The following is an 11,789-nucleotide window of genomic DNA, read 5'->3' as shown; positions in this document are numbered from 1 at the left end:
AAAGTAAAATTCTCCTCATAATTACAATTTAGACATGGTTAGACCCGAGTCAATAACCCAAAGGAACCTGACTAAAAACCTGAAATTTTTCACCTGAAATAAAAAAAAATAAAAAAGTTGACCCATAATCTGACCCTTTTTGTGCGGGTCAATATGACCTGACCCAACTGACTCGTGACCCGACCCGACAACACGTCTAAAAATAATAAAATATAATCCATTTGTCGACTATTCGTCCATTACACGCTGCAAAGCGTCAAGAAGCCTAGAAGAGTCGAAACTCAAGAATCTTTTTCTTTTAAAAAAAAAAAAAAAAAAACTATAAATAAGCAGAGAGAGAGAGAGAGTCTGGAAATCAATCTGTGGAATTGTAATTGTGAGAATAGTAGGAATTGAATTGGGTAAGTTAGTAGTGGATTGATATGATATAAAAAATTATCAAGAAAGAAAGTGCAATATATATATAAAATCTTAGCTTGGTAGCATGGAAGAGATCGTTAAAGAAGAAGAAGAGGTCAATGTCAGCAAAGGAGGAGTAGTGGAACTGCACAATAACATTAGCAATAACAACAATACAGTCGAGATCATTCTCCGAACCATTGGCCCCGCTCGCCCCTCTCGCCTCCGCGTCCCCTCTCCCATCAAAGTACGCTTCATTTCCCCCCTTTTTTTTTTAATTTTTTCTTTATTTATTAACTTTCGTAGTTTCAAGTTTTTCAATCTCAAATTTGCAAACTTTATATATTTATATTATTAGGGATTGTATTATATAACAAAAAGTTGTTGCAAGTTTTTGTTTTTGTTCTTTTTTGGGTGCCCATTTTGTTGAATTATTTATGTGTATTACTATAAGTTTGTTCTATCATGATTTTGCTAGAGACCCAATTCTCCAATTGGGTTTTCCTTGATAACCCAGTTTGTCCCTTGTCAAGTTCTAGCATTTGTCATTGGTGTCTATTCTATTTCATTTGTACAAATCTTCTAGGAATCGATGAAGTTAGTCGCGCGAAATTCGCGGGGTTATCAACTTGTTTATAGTTTTTGATTGATGATTGTGTTCCATGTCAAGAGAGTTTAACAGGTTTTATAATTTGCTGCTGAACAAGTAGGAAATAGGAAAAGAGAGGGCATGCTTATAAGAATGACATTCACCCTGAATTAGGACTAGTATGTAACAAAAGTTGTTGCAAGTTTGGTACCCCATTTTGTGGACTTATGTGCATTATTTTTTTTTTTTTTTTTTTGATAAATAAATATTGCATTAACTAAACACCAAAGGAGCGCCACCCATGTACTCCGGATCTATTATAAATTTGTTTTGTGATCAATGTGGTAGGAGTAGGACCAATGCTCCAAGTTTTTTTGTTGCCCTGATTACCTGTGTGTCCTTGTCATTAGTTCCCTGGCCTTACATCATTGGTGTCTATTCAATTTCTTTTGTACATATGTTCTAGGAATGAAGTTACTCATGTGAGATTGGGGCAGGGTTACAAACTTATTTAGAGGTTTTGAATTTCTTGATGAATGAGCTCTCTCTTGGTGGACTCTTTCTTTGATGAATGCTGGCAAGTTTGGGATGATTGTGTGTGGGCCATGTCAAGGGACCTTGAAGGGCAATGTAAGAAGCTCCTTAACGCTGCTGAATTTGCCCATCCAGCTAGCAAGAAGCTCCTTAACACTGCTGGGCATAACCCAATGAACCTCAAAAAGTGAGAGCACCATGTGCCACAACTCTCTAGCAACAGGGGCAATGTAAAAGTGAATGATAAATAGTCTCCTCATCCCTCTTACACATGCAGTGCTAATCAAACACAACGACTCAGCACTTTCACAAATTTTCAGTTATAATTTTCCCCAATGCTGTGGTCCAGAGGGAAAAGCTGACCTTTGTTGGAACTTTGGGTTTCCACAAAGACTTCCAAGGAAAAGATAACTGAGTTGTAGAATGCACACCTTATAATAGGAGTTAACTTCAAAGATCCCCCATGAGGGAGGTTTCCAATATAGCTACTCCACTCCACCTGGATTCAATGAAGTTGAATAAGTCAGGTCCATAAAGGAGGGAACCGACTCTAATTCCCAATCTTGCACTGATCTATTAAAACTGAGATTCCAGTAGTAACTTTCCTCTGAAAAAGATAGCAGCTCCACTATTGAATCACCCTGATTACAAGCAAAACCATAAGTTCTGGGAAATTATCTTTTAGAGGAAGTCCCCCACACCACAGATCATGCCAGAACATAACAGAAGAGCCATCCCCCTCCTTAAAGCTAGCAAATCAATAAAAAGTCTCACATCCCTTCCTGATACTCTTCCAAAGGCACACCCTATATGACCCCTGCACACTGTTAGAGCCCCATCTCCCCCGCATACTGCCATACTTAGTATATACCACCCTTATCCATGAGGGATCCCTTTCCAATGCCTACCTCCATAGTGTCATAGCTTTCTATGGTAGTATTGGTTCAATACACTCTTTGGTGAACCAAATTCTATTGCATATACCAATCTCCATTGAATATGATAAGTACATGGGGCTGCAGCCTGAAAGATAAGAAAATCATGCATAGAGTAGCAGTTGTATGAGTTATTTGTATCTCAAGGAAAATTTTTTTTTTTTTTGGGTACAATCAGCAGGTCTTTCCAAATTATAAGAACTTAATTTGTCACAAAAGTTAAAGAGCTGCTTCTGTCTTTTTCTTTTTTCTTTTTTTTGGAGGGGGTGGCGGTACTGTTTCTAACATGCATTCTCACTTTCCAGGATAATTCATCTTTATTAGTTTATTTGACTGTGGTATGATTATAGATAGCACCCATAGTTTTTCTATGTTTGACTGTGCATTGGATAAATAAAAAGTGGGTTGTAGTGTAGGGATGGATGTGAAATATAAGTTATATGATCATGTTAGAGCTTCTTTTAGATAGATTCTTCTCTTAAAACCTTTACTGTGCTTGTATAATTTTATTATACTTCCACATATATCTTTATAGTTGACATAGGGTGTTTGCAATAAGTGATTTAACATCTTCTGCAAAATTTATAGTGGACATAAGATTATGCAAAGAAATAGTTTACTTTGTTGTTGTGAAATTAATACATCCAGATTGTTGAAGACCACGTTTGAGTGTGAATGGTAGTTCGGGTGGTTTCTTTAATAGTTCACAAGGTTTGAGATGGGGAATCTCTATCCCCTTCCTTGTTCATTATTGTTATGGAGGCCCTTAGCTAGATGCTTGAGAGAGCTAAAATTGGCAACTTTATTTCAGGTTTTTTGGTGGGTGGAAATTCTGTGGGTCAGTTAGAGATCTCTCATCTCCTCTTCACAGATTATACTCTTTTTTTTTTTTTGTGGAGAGGATCCAGAGCAAATTTGGCATTTGGAAGCAGTTTTTGTCTAGTTTCAGATTATATCTGGTTTAAAAATAAATTTGGGGAAATCTGAACTAGTTCTGTTTGAAGATGTACACAATGTTGAAAGCTTTGGCTGGTATTTTAAGATGTAGAGTGGCATTTTTACCCATGACTTATCTAGATCTTCCCTTAGGTGCTACTTTCAAGGCAAAAGCTATATGGCTAGTGTGCTGGAGAAAATGGGGCAGCAGTTGGCTGGGTGGAAAGATTGTATCTTTCAAAGGGGGGCTGAATCACTATACTAAAGAGCACCTTATCCAGTGTGCCTACATTCTACTCATATCTATTTCCTATCCTGGTGGGTGTTGCTAGACATGTTGAAAAATTACGAAGGGATTTTCTGTGGGGCGGATTAAGAGATGAGTTTAAGTATCACCCAGTCAAGTGGAAGACTTTTTGTATGCCAGTTGAATATGGGGATGGGGGTTTGGGTGTGCATAATCTGGTTCTATTTAATAAGCCTTTGTTGGAAAAATGGTTTTGGAGATATGCTATATAAAGGAATGACTTGTGGAGAAGGCAAATAGACGCTAAATATGGTAGATGTGGGGGGTTGGTGTTCTTCTAGTGTGTAGGGGCCATATGGGGTTGGTCTATGGAAATATAGCAAGAAGGGGTGGTATGACTTTTATCCTTTTATCATCTTTAAGGTGGGGGACAGTTCTTGTATTAAATTTTGGTGTGATCCTTGGTGTTAGGGACTTCCTTTGGAAAATAACTTCCCAAAAGTATACAATATTGCTAGTAACAAGGATGCCTCAATGGCTGAATTGTTATCATCCTCAGAGGCAAACTACTGTTGGAATTTCAGTTTTATTCTACTGGTTCAAGATTGGGAGTTAGAATCTGTTGCCTCCTTTATGGACCTTATATATATTCTGGATCTTGGAGAAGGAATGGGGTGGATAAAATGTGTTGGAAACTCTCTCCTTGGGGTGTTTTCAATGTCCATTCTTATCATAGGGCCGTACAACCTCCAAACTCCATTTCTTTTCCATGGAAACCTTTGTGGAAACCAAAAGTTCATAGATAGGTTAGTTTCTTTATTTGGACAGTGGCATTGGGGAAAATATTAACCACTGATAATTTGAGGAGGTGAAAAGTGGTGGTGGATTGGTGTTGCATGTGCAAGAGGAATGGGGAGACCATTGATCACTTGCTCCTACACTGCCCAGTAGCCCAAGAGTAGTGGAATATGATGTGTTCACTATTTGGGGTTCATTGGATCATATTGCAGGGTGTTGTGGAACTTATAGCAAGTTGGTCAGGCAAGTTTAACAGACTCAGAACTAAGGTGCTTTGGAGAATGATCCCTCATTGTCTTTTGTGGGTCATTTGGAGGGAAAGGAATGCACATACCTTTGAAGGAAATGGAAGATCGATTCATGAATTGAAGCTTCTCTTTTTTTAGACTTTGCTTGATTGGGCAAATGCTTTGGGTGTTTTTACTTCATTTCTTTACATATACTTGATTTTTGTACTTTCATTGTTACTTAGTTTTTATTTCTTTGTTGCCTCTTAGCACACTGCCTTTGTGCTTTATTTCCTCTGTATTTTCTTACATCTTTTTTCAATGAAGTTTATTACTTACAACAATAAAAAAAAAGTTTGAGATTTTGAGTCAAATAATATCTGAGTTTTTTTGATTAAATGTTGTGTATCTCATCTAACTCCATCTACACAGTTGCAGAAAGACAAAAACTTTGTTTGCCTGGATTTCTGTTGAAAAGATCTTGAAGATGTTAGTCATTGGAAATTCTTATAATGTGTTGTATTGTTTATCATTATTAGGTATGTCATTTGAGAAAATTGATTGCCGAGAATGATCATCTACCAATTGAGAATTTGAGGCTTATTTTGCGAGGGAATGTATTGCATGACTGCCAAAATGGGGATGATGTCTACCTACAACTCAATAGTGGTGGTATAGGTCTTTGTCTTAATATTGTTACCTTTCCTATTAATTTAATACCCTATAATTTTATCCTTTTTGAAATAAAATGTAAGCTGCCTTAAATTCTTGGGATCCTTGAGTGTGCAAAAACCATATGGAATTTTCACAGTATTTTTGTTGATCATTTTACTGCTTTGGAGAAAGTAGTAAATTATGGAAATTGTGTTAATATTTATCCAAAGTTGGTCGACTAAACAAGACATAATAATGTCAATATATCATCACATTATATTTTTATAGGCAACACGTGGTTAGCTTCCCAATATAGGTGGAAAAGGTAATTGAAATTAGCATACCTGCAAATATGAAGAAGTTACAATGTGTCATATACTAATTGAGAAATAGGTTGATTTACATAAAAGTAACCCCCAATGTAAATTTTGTATTTTGAGCATCTGTCCCATTTATATTTTTTCACTTCTATGAAGCCTGTTAAGAATGAATTGGCATTGATGATTTGAAATTTGTATTATAGCTGTTCAGTATTAGCTAGGATTCTCATTAGCAGTAGAAATGTGACCATGTCCATTCATAAGAAAATAAATAAGTGCTGAGCCATTATCTACTCTGATACAATAGAAGAGACAATTTATTTCACAATCTGCTGAGGTGGCATATTGTGATTGGTGCACAATAAAAGTGGTGTCAATGATATCCCATGTGAAAGTATGTTCCCAATCACAACTTGTTACCTCAGAAAATTGTGAAAAAAGTTGTTTCGTTAGCCTTTTTCATTTAGTAACAAAATTATGAGTTTTGATGGACAAAAGTTAATAACTTTAATTTGCTTGTAAAATGAAAATATTCAAAATTTTAGGTTTCACAGAATCTAGGTCCAGCTCATTGTTAATTCTTTTAAGCCAAATTCATCATCTTGACATAACTTGTAAGTTGGAACTAGAAGTGGAGTCATATATGAATATGATCAATGATAGTTGAAAATCATTTCTTTGTTAGGTTTTTGTAGTTTTCAGATTTAGGCTTGTTTGGTGATTAGCTTTTGATACACGGGCATCTTTTTCATTCATTTTCTAGATTCCCTGATTGTTGCTGTCAAACCTAAGCCACCAGTGAAACATCTTCGCGATGGATTTGATGATGATGATGATGAAGAAGAAGATCTGGTACCCCTAAATTAGTGTTAACATTAAAATGCACCCTTTTTTTTATTGGTAGTGCTTCCTTAAAAATGAATTTAAGGCCACTTTTATATACAGTGTTTCTCAGTGTTTGCCTTTTCTCTTACTTTTCACTTTTAAAGAAGTTTCAGCTCCCACAATCATCAAGCCGGTGGAAAAGAAGATTATACTCTTTTCTACACAATAAGTTGAAGCTTCCTGGTAATCATCTAGTTGACTTACGTCCACTCTTCAAAATAAATTATTTGCTGATTGAGCTTTCTTTGATCTTTTGTGATAGATATCCTTTTGATGGCAATTTTCACTCTCAGTCTAAAGATGTGGGTTATTATTATCTTGTGGTTTATCTTGGCACCAGTTGCCCATAGATGGGATCTTGGACCCCTATATGTAAGTTTCCTTCTTTCAGTTGGCTCCAATTTTCTTTTTAATTCATAGTATTTGCAATTTTTTAGTAAATTCCTTTTACATGTGACCTTTGAAAGCTTAAATTGTGTAGAGAAAGCTTGTCTTGAGTGCATTTGAGGAGATGTAGCCATTAGCTTCTGTGAAAGTTTTTATTTTCTTTTCTTTTTACCATTAAAGAAAAACATACAAACAAACAAACAAACTAGTTAAAGAAATTTTTGTTGAGCACAATAGGGGTGACAATCTTACTACATGGAGAGCGTCTATGGAAATCATTTTCTCATTCATGTTATGTGATATGACATCTATAGAAATGAGTATAAAGATATCTCCACGTTGTTTTTATAATGGAAGAAATAGCTAGGCACATATCAGTAATCAAGGCCAGATGATAATGAGAACACAGATGACCTAAACTAGGGCATTGACATGTTCCTTTTAAAGACTTTGTATGAAAGATTCTTATACCTTTTTTTACCCCTTTGTTTTTTGCTATGCATTCAGATACTTGGAACAGGTTTTGGTATCATTATCCTGAATCTTGGACAGAGGCAACCTGGTGACGTAAGGTATACACTGATACTGGCAATTATCTGCTCTTGATTTTAAAATCTCTGGTAATGATGAAATTCAAACTATAAAAATAATATAAATTATAAATTCTTCATTTGAATGAAATTCACCATAACTTCGAAGAGTAATGTAAATAAAGTGTGCCTCTTTATTTATTTCCTTTTAAGATATGTACTCAAAAAAGAAATAAAAATAGTGAAAATCAATTTTCAATTGACCTATTACACTCAAAATATAAATTCTGACCATGATGTTTGCCCTAAACCTTTGTCCAATGCTTTGAGATTCTCCAGCCCATTTTTTAATTTCTCATGGTGTTTTTTGATGGTTGTGTCCTCTCTCTCTCTCTCTCTCTCTCATGCGTGTGTATGTCCATACAAATAAATTCTTTTATCATCTTTTTACTTTTTTTAATTTTTTAATACTTTTCCAAGAAGAAATATGAGCATCATGTTGAACATCATTATCACTGATTTAATATTTCAGGGAAATCTTAATTTTTGTTTGTCCAATACTCAGTTAATATGTCAAGGATATCATATAATTTGCTGGTTTAATATTTGCAGTGCATACTCAGTTTTTAATGAAGATTTTAGAGAACTGCCTGGGACACTTAATGCAGATCGTCTTGATAGAGACATACGAGCAGGACAATTTTGAGCCTTTCACACCATATGTGGTCATCCCAATGTATTAAGGCCATCGCCATACTGTAATGATGTGTATCAACAGAACTGCACAGAAGTATTGAATTCAAGCTGACAAATTGCAAACTTAAGTATATCATGAAAGTTTCTAATTTTTCAAGTATCTCCTCATCAACCACTAGCAACAGTTTACTTATAAAAGAAAAATCCCTACTAGCAGGAGTAATGAAAATTTGAGTGTGGTATTATCCAAGGATGAGTGTTCAAGGTGAATGTGACCTTGTGTGTAATTAGAGTAATTGAACTTGAATTTGGACATGCAGTAGCTGCAGCTAAAACTGTGTTTTATGGCATACATGTTTTGGCTTGTTCAAACCTCTCAAAACAATGTCTTCTACAGCTTGAAGACATCAAAATGGGTTAACTAGTATTCAGAGCTTATCTATAATCTCCCATGTTCGGTTGTTTGTGTGATGGTAGTACAGAAACTTGTAGTACATCGTTGGGGGAATTTGCTTTCTTAAGTAGACAATGTGATTGTCTAAAGATTTTTCCCCTTAAAAAGACGTGGAGGCCTCAAGAGATTCTTACACAAACTGGACATTATTTTTAAAAATGTGCTCATTGTGTGGTTTAAAATTTTCTAGAGAGAATAAGAAACCACTTTATACTCTGTTTTGTGCTCTCTTTGGTCTTTTCCCCTTAGAAATCATTTAATCTAAATTGCCCGTACACTTCACTATCTATTTCCTTTCAAACTATGCTCTTTTTTGGGTTGGTCTTGTTGGTAAATGTTGTGGGCAGGCGAATAAACCCATGAAATTGTGTTGGATCTTGCCTACAGACACAATAAATTTCACACCTGCTGAGTTAGCAGACTATTATTGATTCTCATATAAGTCCACCACTAACACGACTTTATTATCCACCATTAACAATTAATAGGTGTGAAATATGTTGTCAATTTTGGCAAGCTTCTAAACATTGAAAGCAAAAGATGGAATGAGGAATTCTAGGAGAGCAATTACATTAATATCAGCATTTTGCGAGCCCTAAAATTCCTAGAGGGGAAAGCCTTCAAAATATTAGCCATCTCTTCTCCATAAACCAAAACAAAGCTCACAAAATTGCCTTCCTATCAATAATTCATGTTTACGTATGAGGATATTTTGTCTTTTTCTCTCAATGGTTAGGGGAAATTTGTAAGACAAATATTTCACTTTATCTGCAGTCTTGCCAAGCTGGTCCTTCACAAGTTGCTGTGCTTTTAGTGGAAGCACAAGGTTTAAAAATACCCACACAAAAAGAGAGGGAGAGAGAGAGAGAGAGGGGAATATGTATATATTATTCCAGTAACTGCAAAAAAGATTTACTGTAAAAAATTTGGAGCACCTCTTCTGGTAATTTAGTTCTAGTATCTCAATAGAAAATAAAGTTGGGCTTACCTTCAATGCACAGAAGCACTGGAGCAAACAAAAACAATGTGTCCGAAAATGGTACACGTAGCGACCTAGTGACTTTTCTCATGCACAAGAATACTAGACGAAAGTTCTACTCTAGAAAATATCCACGAGTGGAAAATTTCACCGACCAAAAGAGCAATGAATTGTCGATAATCAATGGTCCTCACTCACTTCAGTGACTGTCTATTAATTCAACATATGACATAGGGCAATGGTAGTCGGCAAGTCGAGTATCTTTCAGCTAGTAAGGCTAGCTTTTCTGACTGATCAAACACTTGCACGAGTCAGAATATGTCCATCACGTCACATGGGCAGCAAAGGTCTTATGAGATTTTAATTTTATCCATACATATATTGATTTCTCTCGTGTTGTACTGTATTTAACTCTTTTATTGGTGCTGCCAATTGAACCTATCCTCACTTTGTGGTCTTGGGCCCATAGCCAACCCCAATGAATAGTATAGAGAGTGGGCCATTTTTCTTATATGGTTTTCTTTTCTTTTTTTTTTGAAGGTTACATCTCAAAGAGACCAATGAAAAATTACCTTAAAAGTAGAACGCAAAACTTTGCTCACTGGTCCCTCCAGACCCAACAAACAAAATCTATAATGTGATTGCAAGGGTCAGTTAGGTGACGAACCCTTTTGTTTTTTTTTTGTTTTTCTTTTCAGAAGAAAGAGGTGGACAGGGGAGGCTTGTGGTTTGACAATATTTACATGAGAAGATTTTGAATTAGAACCCCCCCCCAAAAAAAAATTGTATTGTAAGGAAGAACTTAAAGAATTCCTTTTTCCATTTCGTTTTCGTGGTTAAGCTCTCACTCTCACTTTTCAGACGAAAACCACTTTGTCTTGTGAAGTTGTACACAAAGGACCAATAATTCAAAGCTATTTAAATTGGACTTTTCCCAGTAAACCCATTCAAAAGTCCTTCACTCCCTATTAACGACTACGGAGCTGCTGGATCTCTCTACTTTTTTCATCAGTAATATCATTACTATAGAAGATGGATGGTGAGAGAAGGGAGAAATGAGTTCAAATCACCGACATCAATATTTAGACACAACAAAGAGTGTCACTGTCATTTGCCTATTACTTGAAACCCTACGCTACTTTTCATTACCATTTCAATAACAAAATAAATTCAAGATTTAGACATGATACAATACTCTACTTTTCATTACCATATTGATAACCAAACAAATTGTCGATGGTTCAAAGTTAATATCAAAAGACAAAATGGGGTAAATTGATCGTATTAAAATATGGTGCACGCTGTTAGCCCAAACTAATTATAAACTCAGATACTTGTAGAACAAGCAACTTAACCTTAAGTTAGTTTAGAATCAGTTAAGTTTTCTATTATAAAAGCCCTACATTAGGTTCAATATAACACAAGTACTTAATAAAATATGTAGCTATCAAAGGCTTTCACACCTTACACAACTACTCTAACACACAAAATAAGCTAAAACCATTATGTATAATTTATTGAATTAAGGAGAGATGCATTTTCATGCATCAGATTCAAGTCAATTTAGTAGAGGATGTTCACAACAAAAAAACTTGGTAACTTGGGAGGAATTAGTAATAGGTGGTTGATGTAGATTATGTATCTGATGTCTGGTTTCTGATAATCACACACGCCAATGAGGACCGAGACTTAGAGGACATGTCTTATTCGCATTGAAGTAAGATTTAAAGCATTATCCTAAGGCAGAGGAATTTAGGCCACCAACCTAAAATGAAATTCAACTCTTATACCCTCTGATCAGTTAAGTACCCTCTGATCAGTTAAGTGTTTACCACCTAGTTGTGAGCTTGTGATAGGAATAAACAAGAAGATCTGAATCATAATTTATTATTCAATAATATCTAGCATTTATTTTTCAGTGGATATATATAGTAAAAGAGGATTATCAGTGGTAGTTGCACTTCCAATCCTTGACGGCACGTAAACTTGAGTGAAGTCAACCATGTGGCAGCTACGAATGCTCTTTTTTCTTTTTTTCCATTTTTCACTAGACCCCATGTTCACCTACTCACTCTAATTACTCTTAAAATTAAATTTGCCTGTTACGTTATCAATATTTGATATTATTAATAATATTATATATTTTCGTAGTACAGTGACCAGTCTTTTAAAGATTTCAGAGTGTTATAGACTCCCAAAGACAAATAATTTTTTTTTTG

At 35.3% G+C, this 11,789-nt stretch overlaps 1 protein-coding gene across 2 annotated transcripts; it reads left to right on the top strand.

Moving 5' to 3' along the window:
- The first annotated feature begins 265 nt into the window (after nucleotides 1-265).
- On the top strand, nucleotides 266-8,292 carry LOC142611760 (uncharacterized). 2 transcript variants are annotated; one of them, XM_075783889.1, is made up of 7 exons: nucleotides 266-646; nucleotides 5,205-5,337; nucleotides 6,403-6,491; nucleotides 6,629-6,707; nucleotides 6,787-6,896; nucleotides 7,419-7,483; nucleotides 8,054-8,292. In XM_075783889.1, the coding sequence occupies exons 1-7, from the start codon at nucleotides 485-487 to the stop codon at nucleotides 8,145-8,147; spliced, it is 732 nt and encodes a 243-aa protein (XP_075640004.1). In that variant the 5' UTR covers nucleotides 266-484; the 3' UTR covers nucleotides 8,148-8,292. The 2 variants fall into 2 exon arrangements, with proteins under 2 accessions (XP_075640004.1, XP_075640002.1); XM_075783887.1 differs by having other exon boundaries at nucleotides 355-646; nucleotides 5,205-5,343.
- Nucleotides 8,293-11,789: the final 3,497 nt, after the last annotated feature.

This window comes from Castanea sativa, chromosome 10, assembly GCF_040712315.1.
Source record: "Castanea sativa cultivar Marrone di Chiusa Pesio chromosome 10, ASM4071231v1".
Classification (NCBI taxonomy): domain Eukaryota; kingdom Viridiplantae; phylum Streptophyta; class Magnoliopsida; order Fagales; family Fagaceae; genus Castanea; species Castanea sativa.
The sequence above is the reverse complement of the archived record's forward strand: the minus strand, read 5'-3'. Positions and strand labels throughout refer to the sequence as shown.

What these genes read in the sequence shown, in the direction of transcription:
- LOC142611760 (XM_075783887.1), top strand. Translation starts at nt 485, where the DNA reads ATGGAAGAGATCGTTAAAGAAGAAGAAGAGGTCAATGTCAGCAAAGGA. An exon ending in ACTCAATAGTGGTGGTATAG is followed by an intron (nt 5,344 to 6,402) that starts GTCTTTGTCTTA and finishes TTCATTTTCTAG; the next exon opens with ATTCCCTGATTGTTGCTGTC. An exon ending in ATGATGAAGAAGAAGATCTG is followed by an intron (nt 6,492 to 6,628) that starts GTACCCCTAAAT and finishes TCACTTTTAAAG; the next exon opens with AAGTTTCAGCTCCCACAATC.